The sequence below is a fragment of the Babylonia areolata genome, chromosome 7 (genome assembly GCF_041734735.1).
Source record: "Babylonia areolata isolate BAREFJ2019XMU chromosome 7, ASM4173473v1, whole genome shotgun sequence".
Classification (NCBI taxonomy): Eukaryota; Metazoa; Mollusca; class Gastropoda; order Neogastropoda; family Buccinidae; genus Babylonia; species Babylonia areolata.
The window spans coordinates 55,366,008-55,385,999 of NC_134882.1; the positions used below are offsets into that span (position 1 = coordinate 55,366,008).

The 19,992-nt window shown below is 43.1% G+C and overlaps 2 protein-coding genes across 2 annotated transcripts in view; one reads left to right on the forward strand and one right to left on the reverse strand.

Annotated features, from left to right (window-relative positions):
• The window catches only part of LOC143283892 (uncharacterized), an 85,731-nt gene that overhangs the window by 49,110 nt on the left and 16,629 nt on the right, over window positions 1-19,992 (forward strand). Inside the window, exons 25-30 of the mRNA XM_076590283.1 lie at window positions 3,984-4,252; window positions 6,315-6,449; window positions 7,411-7,716; window positions 10,503-10,545; window positions 11,768-11,825; window positions 13,788-13,892. Coding sequence (XP_076446398.1) covers window positions 3,984-4,252; window positions 6,315-6,449; window positions 7,411-7,716; window positions 10,503-10,545; window positions 11,768-11,825; window positions 13,788-13,892 — 916 coding nt within the window. The remainder of the gene's footprint in view (window positions 1-3,983; window positions 4,253-6,314; window positions 6,450-7,410; window positions 7,717-10,502; window positions 10,546-11,767; window positions 11,826-13,787; window positions 13,893-19,992) is intronic.
• LOC143284329 (toll-like receptor 4) overlaps window positions 17,799-19,992 on the reverse strand; it is a 3,288-nt gene continuing 1,094 nt past the window's right edge. Inside the window, exon 1 of the mRNA XM_076591038.1 lies at window positions 17,799-19,992. This exon is cut by the window's right edge and continues 1,094 nt beyond it. Within this exon, the coding sequence (XP_076447153.1) occupies window positions 17,908-19,992 (2,085 nt within the window). The 3' untranslated portion in view covers window positions 17,799-17,907.

A 19,992-nucleotide genomic window follows, 5' to 3' on the forward strand; every position in this document is an offset into this window, starting at 1 on the left:
TAGAAAGTAGTAATTACACTCAAGACTGATGCCTCAATGATCTCATTTCACCAAGGTACAGCAAGCAGTAAGGGGTTCATGTAAAAAAGTTCAGACAAGATACAGCAAGCAGTTAAGGGGTTCATGTAAAAAAGTTCAGACAAGATACAGCAAGCAGTAAGGGGTTCATGTAAAGAAGTTCAGACAAGATACAGCAAGCAGTAAGGGGTTCATGTAAAAAAGTTCAGACAAGATACAGCAAGCAGTAAGGGGTTCATGTAAAAAAGTTCAGACAAGATACTGACCCTGAATACTTCCTCTGATAATTCTTCAACTTTGGAACATTTAAGGTGACAAAAAAGAAAGGCAGAAAAAAAGAAGTCATAGATTAAAAAAACAACAACCCTACCTTCTTTCCAATTCTCCAGGATAGGAAAAATATTAATTGAATGTTATTGTCTGCCATAGATTTAAAAAAAACACAAAAAAAACACCCTACCTTCTTTCCAATTCTCCAAGATAGGAAAAATATTAATTGAATGTTATTGTCTGCCATAGATTTAAAAAAACCAAAAAAAAACCACCCTACCTTCTTTCCAATTCTCCAAGATAGGAAAAATATTAATTGAATGTTATTGTCTGCCATAGATTTAAAAAAAAAACACAAAAAAACCTACCTTCTTTCCAATTCTCCAAGATAGGAAAACTATGAATGTAATGTAATTTTCTGGACACACACACACACAGTGAAGATACACAGTCGGCCAGCACTCTTTGTGTGTCTGGATCTTGCACTTGGCACAGTCTTTTGCTTTAGTAACATTCCATACAGCCCAGTGACCTCCTTCATTATACTCTCTGTACTGGCTGTATAGGTTACAAGGAAACCAGTTTAAAAAAAATACAAGCACATACAGCTGTGAAATGTTGTAGTAATATAAAGGATAGAATGGCGTAACACGTGGCAAAGCTTCTAAGCTCTAACTTCACTATTAAATGATTTATCTTATTTTGAATGAAATCCGTGTTCCTTCACAGCTGACATTAAAGGGGGTGAGTTTTTCTTAAATAAAATTTCACAGATGTGCTCTTTTGTAATGATAGATTTTTCCTAGTTGTAGCAATGGAATGCAATGTCGCCTGGACACATCAAACTGACACACACACACACACACACACTCACACACACACACTCACACACACACACTCACACACACTCACACACACACACACACTCACACACACACATGCTGTACTAGCTGTTAGCATAGAATCCTAAAAATATCCGAAAAATGAGATGTCTTGATGCCAGCCTTGTATGAGGAACTCCACAACAGCCACAAGTTCATCTGCTGCTGAGTCACTGTCACTAAAACCATGTCTCACTGCCAACACTTTCGCCACTTGAATCCTTGCTAATACTGTCATGGGACCACTCATCAGTGTCTAAAGATTCATCATCATCTTCATCAACACCAAAGCCAGCAATGTGACAGCTTCTGTCACTTCCCGAAGAGAAACATGTTGAGTTTGCAATCGGTTTCAAGCCTCAGTACTTGCCGAAGTTGAGGGAGACGCAATCTTGTCGAGGGAGGGAGAAGGCAGAGCTGGGTGACTGTACGCTCGCATGTATTGTACTCATACAGTGGCATTCTCAGCCACACTTGAAAGTACAGGTGCACTTTTGGATGAGTGTAGAACAGAGCTGTGCCACTTAGTTTCACACAAGACCTTAACCTACCCGTTTAGTTTTGCACAAGACCTTAACCGATGAACTACAAATTTATAAACTTGAGATTCACAATAGCGCACCACATTAATGAAGCATGGTGTGCATTAGGTATGCTATTGTGTACCTTAGCATAGAAAGAGTTAAATTCCATCACCCAGCCCTTTTAGGTCTGGCCTTAAAACCTATCTCCTTCCAAAAAGAGTTCCTCTGTACTCTCCCCTTTTAGGTCTGGTCTTAAAACCTATCTCCTTCCAAAAAGAGTTCCTCTACACTCTCCCCTTTTAGGTCTGGCCTTAAAACCTATCTCCTTCCAAAAAGAGTTCCTCTGTACTCTCCCCTTTTAGGTCTGGCCTTAAAACCTATCTCCTTCCAAAAAGAGTTCCTCTATACTCTCCCCTTTTAGGTCTGGCCTTAAAACCTATCTCCTTCCAAAAAGAGTTCCTCTATACTCTCCCCTTTTAGGTCTGGCCTTAAAACCTATCTCCTTCCAAAAAGAGTTCCTCTATACTCTCCCCTTTTAGGTCTGGCCTTAAAACCTATCTCCTTCCAAAAAGAGTTCCTCTATACTCTCCCCTTTTAGGTCTAGCCTTAAAACCTATCTCCTTCCAAAAAGAGTTCCTCTATACTCTCCCCTTTTAGGTCTGGCCTTAAAACCTATCTCCTTCCAAAAAGAGTTCCTCTATACTCTCCCCTTTTTCTGTCCATTGCTTCTCCAGCCTTCTGTCCACATGTATTTATTTATACGTTTTGTCATTCATCTGTTTCTTTCAGTGTAATGCAATGTATGTGAAAGTAGGGCATGAAAGCACTTTGATTTGTTTCTGCACAAGATGTAGCCAGTACATAAGTACATTGATGTTGTTGTTAGTTAAGCGTATCGGTGATACTGTCAGTGAAGCGCACACAAACCAGATGGTGCACAGAAGGGTATGAAGTACCCACAGAAGTTAGAACTGAGGCACAGAAGGGTACAAAGTACCCACAGAAGTTAGAACTGAGGCAGTTAGAACTGAGGCACAGAAGGGTACAAAGTATCCACAGAAGTTAGAACTGAGGCAGTTAGAACTGAGGCACAGAAGGGTACAAAGTACCCACAGAAGTTAGAACTGAGGCACAGAAGGGTACAAAGTACCCACAGAAGTTAGAACTGAGGCACAGAAGGGTACAAAGTATCCACAGAAGTTAGAACTGAGGCACAGAAGGGTACAAAGTATCCACAGAAGTTAGAACTGAGGCACAGAAGGGTACAAAGTATCCACAGAAGTTAGAACTGAGGCACAGAAGGGTACAAAGTACCCACAGAAGTTAGAACTGAGGCACAGAAGGGTACAAAGTACCCACAGAAGTTGGAACTGAGGCACAGAAGGGTACAAAGTACCCACAGAAGTTAGAACTGAGGCACAGAAGGGTACAAAGTACCCACAGAAGTTGGAACTGAGGCACAGAAGGGTACAAAGTATCCACAGAAGTTAGAACTGAGGCACAGAAGGGTACAAAGTATCCACAGAAGTTAGAACTGAGGCACAGAAGGGTATAAAGTACCCACAGAAGTTAGAACTGAGGCACAGAAGGGTACAAAGTACCCACAGAAGTTGGAACTGAGGCACAGAAGGGTACAAAGTATCCACAGAAGTTAGAACTGAGGCACAGAAGGGTACAAAGTATCCACAGAAGTTAGAACTGAGGCACAGAAGGGTACAAAGTACCCACAGAAGTTAGAACTGAGGCACAGAAGGGTACAAAGTACCCACAGAAGTTAGAACTGAGGCACAGAAGGGTACAAAGTATCCACAGAAGTTAGAACTGAGGCACAGAAGGGTACAAAGTATCCACAGAGGTTGAATACTGTATTGTATTCTTCGTTTTTTTGGTGCCGAGGATATGTGAGTTGCCCTGCAGGCATTTTGACTTTATTTTCGTGTATTATCTACGGCAATGATTGGGTTCAGGTGACTTGATGAAATGGTTGGTCAACATCAGAAGCCTTGGCTAGGTTTATTTACATGTATGTGACAGTGTAAAATTTTCTTTTCCGAAATGGTTGATTTTTTCGTCAAAAAAAAAAAAAAAAAAAAATCTTGTTAGCAGGTTCAACAGGATAAATATTTAGTTTTTGATCCCCTGATATTGGGTGTGTATGGTTAGCTGGGCTATAAGCAACAACGATAAATGAATGAATAATTAAAGAGTGAATAAATAAATAAATGAATTGATTGATAATAAACAAATATATACTGTTTCAAATGCAGCACATCATGTTACCTCTTCTCAGTGCACAGTCACCTCCAGACGTCAGCAAACACAGACCTGTGAGGGAGAAGAAAGGTCAAGGTCAGTCGCGGGGTCGGGGCCGATGGGAACTGCAGAGAGGCGGCGCTGTGCCACCCATCGCGGAGGAGGGAGCAACACGACCGCAGTGGAAGGAAGAGGGAAGGGAGGTTACTCCCAAGGCGGAAGCGGAGGCCAGCCGCAGCCAGTGGAGTGAGGAACAGCTGCGGCTGAGTAAGCTGCCCCTGGAGCAGACAGCTTCGCATATGGAAGGTTAGTGTGCTTTCTGTTTTCTTTTTTTTTTGTGTTACATTCTTTGTTCCCACTGTCTCTGTGTGTGCCCCTTTCTCATTCAGTCTGTCTGTCCGTCTGTCCGTCTCTTTCTCTAGCAAGAAGACAACCTGGACAGTTGATGCAATGATGACGACAGAGCAGAACAAGACTGTCTCAACAACTCTCTCTCTCTCACTTTGTGACTCTCTCCCCCTCATTCTTTTTATTTGTTTCTGAATATTGTTCACAAGGAATTAGTTTTGATATATACAAGGAATTTATGTTTATGTGTCCATGAGTATGAGCATGCTACGGATGTGTTCTTTGGAAGTGCATGGAAGAGTTTTTGACTCACTTGTGTAAACAAAGTGAGTCTATGTTTTAACCTGGTGTTCTGTTGTCTGTCTGTGTGTGTGTCTTTGTGTGTGTCCGTGTGTCTGTGTGTCTGTGTGTCCGTGGTAAACTTTAACATTGACATTTTCTCTGCAAATACTTTGTCAGTTGACACCAAATTTGGCATAAAAATAGGAAAAATTCAGTTCTTTCCAGTCATCTTGTTTAAAACAATATTGCACCTCTGGGATGGGCACAAAAAAAATAAAAAAGAAGCCTAATTATATGCAAACTGCATTTACTGTTATATTTATATTTTTTGTATTCTCTAAACTTGGCACTTTGACCTCATATTCTGACACAACAACAAGAGGAGTCATTATTATCATTTTTTGTTCAAACAGGAACTTCTTTTGCTAAGCATGTAATTTTTATTTATTTTGCAAACGTTTTGGTGCAGATAGTAAAAAAGGGAAATTACTCTGTAATTAATGCTAGGGGACTTAATTTATCACAAGTGAGTCTTGAAGGCCTTGCCTCTCTTGTTATTTCTTCTCTTTGTGCTTCTGACGTATTTGTAGCATTGTTTATCACAATGGATGTCAACACACGAGTTCCCACCCCTTCCCACGCCCCTGTTATTATCACAGGCTGAAAAAGGCATGATTGATAAACCAGAGTTGAGAGTTTCCTGTTTTTTTGTTTCCTTCATTCTTCCTTTCCTCCTCCTTCCTTTCCCTTTTTTTTATTTATTTTTTTTTCTTCTTTCTTTCTGATGGCCTCCGATGCACACTTTGTATTTCTTTTTATAACAACAGATTTCTCTGTGTGAAATTCAGGCTGCTCTCCCCAGGGAGAGCACGTTGCTACACTACAGCGCCACCCATTTAAAAAATTTTTTTTTTCCTGCGTGCAGTTTTATTTGTTTTTCCTATTGAAGTGGATTTTTTCTACAGAATTTTGCCAGGAACAACCCTTTTGTTGCTGTGGGTTCTTTTATGTGCGCTAAGTGCATGCTGCACACGGGACCTCAGATTATCATCTCATCTGAATGACTAGCGTCCAGACCACCACTCAAGGTCTAGTGGAAGGGGAGAAAATTTCACAAAAGTTGTGATAATTTTTGTTGTTGTTGTTGTTGTTTTCTTTCTTCCTCCTTTCCTTCTTTCTGTCTAATTGTTTCAGACACGTACTGTGTCTCGCTCGTAGTTTTACTCCTTTTTTTTGTTTTGTTTCATTTTCTTATCTTTTTCTTTGCATTCTGTCCCCCCTTCCTCCCTCCCTCCCTCTTTTTTCAGCGAGGTGTATGGAGTTAGGGAAAGGGGGAGAGGAGTGTGTGAGGATGTGGGCAGTCTTTTCCCTTGCCATAAATGTCCTCTTATCTCAGTCTACATACATCTTTGATATATGTCAATCTGACGAGGACATATACTTGGCTTATACATAGATGCCATAATTTAGATGCATATTTACTATTCTTTTTTTTTCTATTTCTTTTTCTTTGATTGTTTATGTGTTATCAGTTCTTTTTTCTTGTGTATATTTTGAATGATATAAAGGCTTAAAACTGAATCAGTGTGTGTGTTTGTGCTCAAGTGTATACTTTGACTGTAAGTTTGTATTTTCGAATTTTTAAATTAAAAAAAAAATTATCATTCAAAGAAAAAAAAAAAGAATGAAAATGAAGTCTAAAAAAAAGAAAAAGTCTGACACTCTGCATCCTCCACAGAGACAGGAGAGCAGCAGCAGAAAGCAGTGTCCAGTCCGGAACAACAGGAGCACCGAACCAAGTCGGCGCGCAAACAGTGGGGCATCCCGGGGGGCACGTTGGTGAACGCTTTGGATCAACTCCCTCTCGACCCAGGTCAGTGTGTGTCCGGGAGAGGAGCAATGGAGAACGTTGTTGTTGGTGGTGGTAGTGGCTTCTGATTGGTTGGGTTTTTTTTGTGCGTGTGTGTGTGTGTGTGTGTGTGTGTGTGCATGTTTTGATAGTTGCTTTTTTGTTTGGTTTTGGTATTCTTTCTTTTTTCTTGAATGTGTTCCATATTCTTTATTTTGTACCTAATGGTAAATGATGATCTCATTAAAAGAAACATATCTCTTGATGAATTGTGCACATTTGTATATGTTTATTTTTCATATGATTTGCTTTTATTCAGTTTGATATATTTCGGCATGAAAAATTAAGAAAAAAAGAAAAACAAAGCAACAACTTGTCTGGAAAAATTGGCATTTACATGTCGATATATACAGTACAGTACGAAATGTAGGTGATCATGTCATTTAGTTAGTTAGTTTATCTATTTATCAGTTTATTTATTTATTCATTTATTTATTTATTACACTGACACGTTTGCTTAGCAATCAAGCAAGATGCACATTAACTTATCAAGTAGCTTGTTACTAACACAGTTTTATGGGGTGATGCTCCCCTTTGAGATTTCATTTAAACTGAATCCCCTACATGTTTACCTGTGAGACTTTCAGCACGAGTCATTCCATGGTTTACAAGTGAGTGATGGTGTGTGTTGTATTGTTGCTGAATTTCTGTCCACACAAGTGACTGCATGTAGCATAATTATATTGTTATTGAATTCCTCTCCACAAAGTTGACCAGCACATCGTGCTTGTGCAGATGTCAGGCATCTGCTCCTTTTTTTCTTTTTCTTCTCTCAAGCAGATGTGGTGTAGCTTTTGTTGATCAGTCTGCATGCTTTTGACACCTTGAAACCAAAACCAAAACTAAAGCTTTTGCTGCATACAATACAATACAATACATTACAACACAATACAATGCAATGCAATGCAAATTTCCCTCCACACAGTTGAAAATGGACAGCATACCGAGTCGTCACCACGACCACCACGCGTCACCAAGAAACCGCCCGTCCGTTTCACCGTTCCCCTGTTGGAATCCCCTTCCCCCTGCCCCTCCCCCACCACCTCAGCATCTGCTGCCCCCAGCGCCCCAGCTGCCCCTCTCCGCAGCGGAACGTTTGTGCTGACGCCCAAGAAGGAATCTCCATCACCACCACGATCAGCATCGTCTTCAGCATCACATGGGGTTACAGGGGGCAGAGGGAGTGCTACGATGTCGGTTGGCCGGGAAGAGAAGGCGGCAGGTTCAGTTGGTGAGTAGCAGGATGTGTACTGTGACAGGGTTCCTGCACTGTCTAGTCTTGGGGGAAAATGAGATAGACATTTCCAGGGCAGGAAAAGCCTTGTGAAAAAAAAGTGTTTGCTCTACAGGGTCAGGAAAAGGGTTTGAATTTAAGTAAAAAAAAAAAAAAGAAAGCATTTTGAACAGTACTATTCAGTAAAGACCTTAAATGCAAAACTGAAATTAAAAAAAAAAAGAAGATAAATAATCAATAAAAAAAAAAAAAATCTTCACCCTTACATGACCAGTATGTTTAAGCAGCGTCCATCATTTTCTGCCAAATGCCTTGTAATCAGACTTGCAGTTTGCTGTCCCGTGTAGCCTGCTAGTAACAAACTGAACTGGTTGAAGAACTCGCCATCATTCAAACTAACGTTTAAAAAACTGCTGAGAATCGTTCCAGACCGCACGAGAGAAGGTTCAACAATGAGAAGGATGTTTTGGGTACATGTGCCAGAGAGTGCTGACCAAGTTTAGTGTTTTTCTCTGAAGAGTAGCACATGTTTGTTAACTCTAATGCTCAAGTCACTGACCAGTGACAGCAGTGTTCGCCCTACAAGTCGCCATGCGGTAACTGTGGTGTTCTCCCTACAAGTCGCCATGCGGTAACTGTGGCGTTCTCGCTGCAAGTCGCCATGCAGTAACTGTGGTGTTCTCGCTGCAAGTCGCCATGCGGTAACTGTGGTGTTCTCGCTGCAAGTCGCCATGCGGTAACTGTGGTGTTCTCCCTACATGTCGCCATGCGGTAACTGTGGTGTTCTCCCTATAAGTCACCATGCGGTAACTGTGGTGTTCTCCCTACAAGTCACCATGCGGTAACTGTGGCGTTCTCCCTACATGTTGCCATGCGGTAACTGTGGTGTTCTCCCTACAAGTCGCCATGCGGTAACTGTGGTGTTGTCGCTGCAAGTCGCCGAGCGGTGAATACAGCAACCAAAGGGTTAAAGTAATGAAAACTACTCATCTCTCAGCCAGTGTTTTTCATACGTTGGTGCAACAGACACATTTTTCATTCAGCTTGCCTTTGTGTTTGGTGTGAAAAAATTTCAGTCTTGTCTGGATAAGGTCTGGAAAAAAAGCATGGGATTTTGTTTTGGCCACTTCCTGGGAACTGTTGTTTTATTTTGTCACGTGTTGAGAAGTGTGGTCACTGGCAAAGGTGTGTGTGTAGATGTATGGCAGCTGTGTGAGTGCATGCTTGACTGTTTCATTTTGGCCCTTGTAGTCTTGAACAGTCATGTAAAGCATAAACATTGTATACATGCGAGTGTGCACACACACACACACACACACACACACACACACACACACACACACACACACACATGCATAAACATATATATTTCAACTTTTAATAACCTTCAAGTCCCACTGGAGCACATGATATTACAAGATGGTTCAACAAACAGCATGTCCAACTCATGAACATAACGATATGCAAACAGCAAAGTTGGAAAAAGCTGTCAAATAAAATGTACTTTTCCTCATGCATACACACACGCACACACATACATTCAAACGTGCAGGCATGCTTGCACATGCATTCACACACACATGCGTGCATGCATATACGTGCGCGCGTGCACACACACACACACAGACATGTGTACACACAGGCAGGCAGACATAGACACATACATACATACAATAACAAAAGGTAAGGGTGCGGGAGATGGTTGAAGGACAGGCATATGTCAGTTAAACTGACAAGTAAACAAAATGGGGAAAAATGACAAGAGAACATATGTCAGTTAAACTAACAAGTAAACAAAATGGGGAAAATGACAAGAGACAGGCAGTCAGTGTGAAAAAACAACTTTTCTGAAGAAGACCAAAGAGTCTATTTGTTGGGAAAAAAAAAGCTAAAGAAAGACACATTTCAGTTTGCAGCCCCTTGGACCCAGGCCACACTGTCCAGAATTACTAAAAACACTCGCTCCCCCTCCCATGTGTGCAAGACGGCAGTGACAACAATGATATTGATGATGATGACGACGACTAAAAACACTCGCTCCCCCTCCCATGTGTGCAAGACGGCAGTGACAACAATGATATTGATGATGATGATGAGAACAACTAAAAACACTCGCTCCCCCTCCATGTGTGCAAGACGGCAGTGACAACAATGATGATGATGATGATGATGAAACGACTAAAAACACTCGCTCCCCCTCCCATGTGTGCAAGACGGCAGTGACAACAATGATATTGATGATGATGATGAGAACGACTAAAAACACTCGCTCCCCCTCCCATGTGTGCAAGACGGCAGTGACAACAATGATGATGATGATGATGATGAGAACGACTAAAAACACTCGCTCCCCCTCCCATGTGTGCAAGACGGCAGTGACAACAATGATATTGATGATGATGATGAAACGACTAAAAACACTCGCTCCCCCTCCCATGTGTGCAACTCGCTCCCCCTCCCATGTGTGCAAGATGGCAGTGACAACAGTGATATTGATGATGATGATGACAACGACTAAAAACACTCGCTCCCCCTCCCATGTGTGCAAGACGGCAGTGACAACAGTGATATTGATGATGATGATGACAACGACTAAAAACACTCGCTCCCCCTCCCATGTGTGCAAGATGGCAGTGACAACAATGATATTGATGATGATGATGACAACGACTAAAAACACTCGCTCCCCCTCCCATGTGTGCAAGACGGCAGTGACAACAATGATATTGATGATGATGACGACAACTAAAAGGACATTTGCAATGCCAGTTAATTTGTTCCAGGTGAGGAGCTGAAGACAGGAAAGAAAAAGGAAGAACAAGACAGGTGTGTGAAAATGGGTTTTCTGTCACTGTTTGTCTTTATTGTATTGTATTGTATTGTATTGTATTGTATTGTATTACTCTTTTATCACAACAGCCAGTGTGAAATTTAGGCTGCTTTCCCCAGAGAGAGCATGTCGCTACAGTGCAAGAGGGCCATCCTTTTTTTTTTTGTGTGCATGGAAGTTGTTTTCCTATCAAAGTGGATTTTTCTATACAATTTTGCCAGAACCATTTGGTTGCCATGGGTTATTTAATGTGCGCTACATGCATGCTGCACATGGGACCTCGATTTATCGTCTCATCTGAATGACCCACATCCAGACCACCACTCAAAGTATCGTGGTTGGGGAGAAAAGACTGGTGAGTGTGGGATTTGAACCAATGGCCTCAGATTCCTTTGCTTCCTAGGCGGTCACATTACCACTAGACCAATACTCTGCATTATGTAAGCAGTCTGAGGCAGTCTCTGCTTACATGAGCTGAGGCACTCCATTCCATGTCTGGTTTTCTGTGGATCCATATATTTTTTCTTCCAAGTATGTTAGCGTGCGAGTGTGTGTGTGTGTGTGTGTGTGTGTGTGTGTGTGTGTGTGTGTGTGTGAGTGAGTGCATGTGTGTGCTTGTGTGTGTTTGTGCTTATGTGTGTGTGTGTGTGAATAGAAAAGAATAGAATAGAATACTTTTTATTGTCATAAAACCTTAAAGTTTATAAGACACAGTGAAACAAACATGAGCATATTAAGAAGAGAAACATTCATGAACAAATTTCGCCAGCCTTGGCTGTAATTGTGTGTGTACATGTATGTGCTTGAATATAAGTATGAACATGAATGTGTGTGTGTGTTTCTGTGGATGCATTCTTATTTTATGGTTTTTCATGTGCACGTGTGTGCACATCTGCAAGTGCATGATTTTTCGCATATGTGCATGTGCATGAATACACAAAATTGTCGCAGCAGTGCAGGATCTCCTCTGATGTATGGCCTCCTTGTGACCTAGCATTTAAGTTCCTTGTTGACTGCCAGTGTGGAGACTGCAGCAGAAGAGTCCAGGGTGTGGCAGTGCATGGGGACTTGGAAGGAACGGTGTGGCAGAAATGCCACTGAAACTGTGCAGATGAAGAGGCAGCATAAACTAAAAAACAAAAACAAACAAACAAACAAAACAGACACACAGAAAAACCAAAGCAAACAATAGCAGGGACTGTATTTTGTTGTGTGCAGAGCTCACTCTGTCCTGGAAGGCCTGTCCACGGGAGATTTTGACATAAACAACGTTCAGGTTGGTGATTTATTTCGCAACTCGCATACATGTGTGGAGTGGTTACCTCGCTAGTTGTAATAGGTCTGCCCAGGAAACGAGAGAACCTGAGATTGTGAGGGTGCTGAATTGAATCCCACAGTTGCTGGAATTTTCTCACCCTCCACTAGAACTTGAGTGGTTGTCTGGACACTAGTCATTTGGATGAGACAATAAACCGAGGTCATTTATACAGCATGCATGTAAAAGAACCTATGCTCAGTCAAATCTCTGCTCTCAGTTCTTTCAAGTTTGGCCTTAAAACTTACCACTTTCCTGAATTCCCACCTTCTGGAAATTTTGTGCTGGGAATTTTCTCTTTTCTATTACTCTATTTATTTCTGACTTTCCTTTTCTTCTTCTTTTCTTTGTTTTGTATCTATTTTGTTTTCTGCTGTGCTGGTCCATTCACCTGCATGTTTTTTTTTTTTGTTTGTTTTTTTCCTGGAATGCCTTTCGAAATGCTGTGAGGAGTATGAGTGGGAGTTGCAAGAGATGGTGAGGAATGGGGCTGTTGTGTAGGATGATTAAATGGGGGTGTGGGGGGCAGGGCAGAGGGCAGTCAGGGGTATTTGTATTTGTATTTGCATTTCTTTTTATCACAACAGATTTCTCTGTGTGAAATTCGGGCTGCTCTCCCCAGGGAGAGCACATCGCTGTACTACAGCGCCACCCAATTTTTTTTTTTTTTTTTCGTGCGTGCACTTTTATTTGTTTTTTCTATCAAAGTGCATTTTTCTACAGAATTTTGCCAGGAACAACCCTTTTGTTGCCGTGGGTTCTTTTACGTGCGTTAAGTGCATGCTGCACACGGGACCTCGGTTTATCGTCTCATCCGAATGACTAGCGTCCAGACCACCACTCAAGGTCTAGTGGAGGGGGAGAAAATATCAGCGGCTGAGACGTGATTCGAACCAGCGCGCTCAGATTCTCTTGCTTCCTAGGCGGACGCATTACCTCTGGAGAAGTGAGGAGTTTTTGTTAGTGAGAAAGAACAGATCAGTGGTTTTAAAGTACTGTATTTCTTTCGTTTTTGAATGTGCTATACCTTGACAATTTTGTGAACATTAAACGTTGTTTTGATGTAGTACTGTCTCGTGTTGTCTTGTTCACACGCCACTTTAACTACTTTTTTTTTTCATGATGCATTAAACTGATTCGATTGATTGATAATTGTCTTTTTCTGGACCTGATAATTGAGCAATCTAACTTTTTTTTTCTTTATTATTTTTTTGCATCAAGGATGTGTGAGTTGCCAGTTGGCATTTTTTTTTTTTTTTTTTAATATTTGGTATGCCTGTCGTTACAAGTAGTTGTGTACAGGTGTTTTTCTTTCTCTTAATTCTCTGGTGAAGAATTGATGGAATGGTAAACGTCACTGAGCGGCATGTCCTGGGTTTTTGTGCATGTAATACGACTCCTACCTCAGCTATGCCTGCTGCCCTGTCTGGGGCATAGGCACCAACAAGCACTCTCTAGCCACGCCCCCATTCCGTGCATATTGCATGCGTGTGTGTGATTGTTTGGTGATTGTGTGTGTGCATGCTTATCTGTATACTATATATATATATATATATATATATATATATATATATATATATATATATATATATATATATATATATATAATGTGTGTGTGTGTGTGTATGTGTGCGTATATGAGTGCGTGTATGTGATTGTGAGTGTGTGCATGTTTATGTGTGGGTGATTGTGTGTGCGTGTGTGTGTGTTTGGGTGGGTGGGTGTGTGCATGCTTGTCTGTGTGATATTACATGTGTGTGTATGCGTGTGTGATTGTGCATATGTGCTTATATGCATATGTGCGTGTATTTGTGTGTGTATGTGTGTGAGCATGTGTATGTGACTGTGATATTGTGTTTGTGTTAAAATGCATGTGTGTGTTTAAATGCGTGTGTGTGTGTGTGTGTGTGTGTGTATGTGCAGTTACTGAGGACATGCTCAGAACCTGACCTGGGCAGTCTTCAAGGAGCACAGGGAAGGAGTGCCAAGAGCTCCCTGCCTCGCTCCCACAGTTTGGATGTGGTTCAGGTGAGAACGTGACCTGCAGTGTGTGTGTGTGTGTGACGTGCAATGTGTGTGTATGAGTGACCTATGTGTTTGTAACCTGCAATGTATGTGTGTGTGTGACCTATGTATTTGTGTGTGTGACCTGCAATGTATGTGTGACCTGCAATGTGTGTGTGACCTGCAATGCGTGTGTGTGTGTGTGTGTGTGTGACCTGCAATGTGTGTGTGTGTGTGTGTGTGTGTGTGTGTGACCTGCAATGTGTGTGTGTGACCTGCAATGTGTGTGTGTGTGTGTGTGTGTGTTTGTGACCTGCAATGTGTGTGTGTGACCTGCAATGTGTGTGTGTGTGTGTGACCTGCAATGTGTGTGTGTGTGTGTGTGACCTGCAATGTATGTGTGTGACCTGCAATGTGTGTTTGTGTGACCTGCAATGTATGTGTGTGTGTGTGTGTGTGACCTGCAGTGTGTGTGTGTGTGTGACCTGCAATGTGTGTGTGTGTGTGTGTGACCTGCAGTGTGTGTGTGTGTGTGTGTGTGTGTGACACCTACAATGTATGTGTGTGTGACCTGCAGTGTGTGACCTGCAAAGTGTGTGTGTGTGTGTGTGTGTGTGTGTGTGACCTGCAATATGTGTGTATGTGTGACCTGCAATGTGTGTGCATGTGTGACCTGCAGTGTGTGTATGCCACTATGTGTGACCTGCTGTGTGTGTGTGTGTGTGTGTGTGTGTCCTGCAATGTGTGTGTTGTGTGTATTAGAGGGTGTATTGTGTGTATGTGTGAAGGGTGTGTGTAGTTTGTGTTGTAGTGTATGTTTGTGTAAACATGCATTCCACACTGGTATACAGATACTATACATACCACACCAGTATACAGACACTATAAATACCACTGGTATACAGATACTATAAGTAACACACTGGTATACAGATACTATGAATAAATGGTATACAGATACTATAAATAGCACACCGGTATACAGACACAATAAATAGCACACTCGTATAAAGACACAATAAATAGCACACTGGTATACAGACACAATAAATAGCACACTGGTATACAGACACAATAAATAGCACACTGGTATAAACACACAATAAATAGCACACTGGTATACAGATACTGTAAATATCACAAGGGTATACAGTACTATACATTCCATCCCAGTATACAGATACCATGAATACCACACCGGTATACAGATACTATAGATACCGCACCTACTATAAATACCGCATTGGTATACAGAGACTGTCAATACCACACCTGTATACAGAGATACTATACATTCCATAAGGGTATATGGGTACTGTACATTCCTCTTCAGTATGATAGTCAGTCGTGTTTGACTAAGACCATCAGAATAGCAGAGGAGGAAACTGCTGTCCTGACTATTTTGGCTAGAATTTGATTGTATCGGAGAGTGTCTTGCCCAGGTTACATCCCCACTCTCTCGGTCAAGAGGGTTTTAGGACTGTCCATGTTGGGATGGTTCCCAAAGGCCAACTGACACCCAAGGTTGCTGCACTAAGAACCAGTGCAATTTTTGCCTCCTAGTTTGAGAGTCACAGTCCTTCTCAAAAGACCATGCTGTAAATGACTTCCTATTGCAATGAAGAAACCACTGAAAATACAGCTCGCACTTTGCTGTTGGCCCAAGTGTAAACTTAGGTCAATCTGTGATATAAGCTGAGTGTTGGGCCCAGTTTACAGATATTACACATACCACTCTGATAACAGATACAATGCAGAGTGGGGACACTGGACTTTGCACACAGGTTTACAGGTACTGTAAGAGAAAGACTGGACATTGCACACAGGTTTACAGGTACTGTAAGAGAAAGACTGGACATTGCACACAGGTTTACAGATACTGTAAGAGAAAGACTGGACATTGCACACAGGTATACAGGTACTGTAAGAGAAAGACTGGACATTGCACACAGGTATACAGGTACTGTACAGAGAGGGGCAGTGGACATTGCACACAGGTATACAGGTACTGTACAGAGAGGGGCAGTGGACATTGCACACAGGTGTACAGGTACTGTACAGAGAGGGGCAGTGGACATTGCACACAGGTATACAGGTACTGTACAGAGAGGGACAGTGGACATTGCACACAGGTGTACAGGTACTATATAGAGAGGGGCAGTGGACATTGCACACAGGTATAATATATACAGAATATAATATCCACACGCACATGCTCCCGCACACACACATACACAGATGCACGCACACACACGCGCACACACTCGCACGCACGCACATACATATGCACATACATATCAAAATACATGAACTTACCACATACACACACACACAAAATACACGTACTTACCACACACTCAACACACAAACGCACGCACGCACGCACATACATACGCACATACATATCAAAATACACATACGCATACGTATGTTATGTATGAATCATGCAGATAAAGAGAGTGTGCGGTAATTCTTTCATTGTATGAACTGAAGAAAGAATGGGAACACGGAGAGAAAGAAGTAAATTATGCTTTTTACTTTTTAAGCTTCTAATGAAATAGGAGGGGTTTTTTTTTCATTAGTCATAGGAAGATGGTGGGTTTTAGAGGGGGAGAGAGAGGTGTTAACTTTTGCTTTGAATTGAATGCCCTTCTCCACCCTGACTCTCGGGGAGTGGGGGGGGGGGGGGGAACTACGATTTGAGTATTATTTCAGTAATCAGACCACTTTCTCCAGGGGTTTTGGGAGGGGGGGAAGAGAGGAGAGGAAAGGGTAAATTTCATGAAATCGTTGCAGTCACTCACTCATCTACTGATATACACATGTACCCACTCGCCCAAATCTGCACAGTACGTGTGTCACAGAGAGAGAAAGAGAGGGGGGGGGGGGGGGGGACAACAGACAGAGCGAAATAGAGAGGGGGAGAGAGAGAAAGAGGGAGACAGACAGAGCGAAAGAGAGAGACAGACAGACAGAGCGAAATGGAGACGGAGAAAGAGAGAGGGAGACAGACAGAAAGAGGGAGGAATGGAGACAGCGAAAGAGGAAGACAGATAGAACAAAAGAGAGAGGGAGACAGAACAAAAGAGAGAGGGAGACAAAGAGAGAGAAAGACAGAACAAAAGAGAGAGGGAGACAAAGAGAGAGGGAGACAAAGAGAGAGGGAGACAAAGAGAGAGGAAGACAGAACAAAAGAGAGAGGGAGACAAAGAGAGAGGAAGACAGAACAAAAGAGAGAGGGAGACAAAGAGAGAGGAAGACAGAACAAAAGAGAGAGGGAGACAAAGAGAGAGGAAGACAGATAGAACAAAAGAGAGAGGGAGACAAAGAGAGAGGAAGACAGAACAAAAGAGAGAGGGAGACAAAGAGAGAGGAAGACAGAACAAAAGAGAGAGGGAGACAAAGAGAGAGGAAGACAGAACAAAAGAGAGAGGGAGACAAAGAGAGAGGAAGATAGAACAAAAGGGGGGGGGGACAGAGAGAGAGGAAGATAGAACAAAAGGGGGGGGGGTGACAGAGAGAGAGGAAGATAGAACAAAAGAGAGGGAGACAAAGAGAGAGGAAGACAGAACAAAAGAGAGGGAGACAAAGAGAGAGGAAGATAGAACAAAAGGGGGGGGGGGACAGAGAGAGAGGAAGATAGAACAAAAGGGGGGGTGGGGGTGACAGAGAGAGAGGAAGATAGAACAAAAGAGAGGGAGACAAAGAGAGAGGAAGACAGAACAAAAGAGAGAGGGAGACAAAGAGAGAGGAAGACAGAACAAAAGAGGGGGGGGGGCAGAGAGAGAGGAAGATAGAACAAAAGAGAGAGGGAGACAAAGAGAGAGGAAGATAGAACAAAAGAGAGAGGGAGACAAAGAGAGAGGAAGACAGAACAAAAGAGAGAGGGAGACAAAGAGAGAGGAAGACAGAACAAAAGAGAGAGGGAGACAAAGAGAGGGGAAGACAGAAAGGAGGGATACGGAGAGCAAAAGAGAGAGGGAGGGTGGGGGTAGGCGGGGGGAGGGGAGACGGACAGGATGAAAGGTATGTAAGCAGTTTAAACGTAATGTTCACGCTGAGGAAGGATTTCACTGAGAGCCAGATGAAGACGCCCCCAGAACGAAGCCACTGCGTCCTCTTGCTCCTGCCACTGGATGTACGTCGTCGTCTTCAGCACCGCCATCATAGCTGACGTCATCTGACGCGACATGACGTCATCCACGCACACCACGATCAGAGCGTCATCGTGGTCCATGACGTGGGACAGACACAGGTTGAGCTCGAACTGACACCACTGACTGTGCACAAAGTCTGCGGAGAAGACCATGAGGATCTTCTTGCTGCTGTCCACGCTGTGCACTATGTTGTCCACGATGTTCCTGCCCAAGATGAAGTCCCTCTCGTGCACGCATAGCCTCAGCCCCAGCTCGATCTCCAGGTTGGGCATCAGCTGCTGGCGGACCCAGGGCAGGTCCTGCGAGGCGTAGGATACAAAGACGTCGTAGTCAAAGCTGTTGCTCAGGAGCCGCTGCGCCCTGAGGTCATCCCGCCCGCGGAACACCTCGTACATGAGCAAGCGGATGTGCCAGCGGTAGCGGAAGACGAAGGAGACCAGCGCCAGGGTGACGATAACGACAGAACATGCCTGGATGATGAACAGGCTGACCTCCGGGCTGAGCAGACATGCTTGGTCAGTCATGGAGAAGTTGGCCAGTGCCACCCCTGGAATGTTCTGACACCTGTAGCTGTTGTCGTCGACCAGTCGTTCTGTGAAGAGCTTCTGGTGCGTCCGGAACCAGCGTTGAAACCACAGCAGTTCACAGGAACATTGGAACGGGTTCAGGCCTAATGTCAGGGCTCTGAGACCTCTCTGTATGTTCTCGCTGAAGGTGTGTTTGTCGATTGTTTTTATTTTGTTGTTGGAAAGCATCAGCATTTCTAGTCTGTCCAGGTGATCAAACGCACCATCAGGGATGCTGGTAATGATGTTACTGTCAAGAGATAAGATGAGCAAGTTATGAAAGTTTGCAAAAGTTTTGGTTGTAAGCAGCTCAAACTTGCTGTTTGAGAGGAGTAGGGTATTCAGTGAATTCAGGTGTCCGAACAAAGATAAGAACCTTTGATCATCCACGTCTGAGAAGTTATTTGAACTCAGATATAACTCTCGCAGGTTGTGACAGTTCGCAAAAGCATGTGTTCCGACTGACCCTCGATCAGCGAATTCCAGTTCATTGTGGCGAAGATCGAGTTCTTGCAAATTTGAATTATCAAAGGCGTAGTCCTGAATTCTTGTGTTTACTTTAAAAATATCCCAGTACCTGGTCTGATGCTGAAGGCGTAGCTTTTCCAAGATTGGGAACTTGAGACTGCTAAACGTGCCAGTGGGATACATTCTGACGAAGTTGAAAGACATATCGAGAGTTATTAGGGAAGGCAGGCAAACGTCCGCTGTGGAAAGTTCTTCGATGCGATTGTATCGTAAGTCAAGATAGGTTAAAGATGGGAACATTGATCTGCCCTGCCCAAAGCACATTTTGGGAAATTCCCGCAGCGTGTTGCCTGATAAATCCAGACTGGAGATTAGGGGCAGAGGGCACGAGGAGGAAATTTGTTTGAAGTCGCACTGGGCAATATAGAGGCGATGTAGAGACTCAAGAGGACATAATCCTTCCAGGTTATACGTGCCTCCGTGTGGATTAGAATCTAATCTGATGCTGTAGACGGAAGACGTGCTGTTTATGAAGAGGTCTGCTGAAGGGGGTGGGAGATTGCAGCCTTTTGCTGAGACATGTCTTACGGTTCGTATGGATACTACCTCTCTAAGAGTCTCCAGTTGTAGTGCTTTGTTTTCATTTAGAAACAGTTCACTTAGTTTCCCTGTGAACCTGAACACACTACGAGGGAGCCAGGTGATGTTGTTGCGAGAAAGATCCAGTGAAGTGACGTGTGTCAGATTCGCAAAGAAGTCGCTGGTCAGAACGTCCGAGGTGAAGCTGTTGCCAGACAAGTCCACATCAGTGATGTCATCAGGTAGCTTTGGAACGTAGTTCAGTTTTCCTCGGTGACCCGAACAGTCTGCTTTTTGTGACCTACAACAACACAGGCGTTCTCCGCATGGCCTTTCTGGGGGTCCACTGACCCG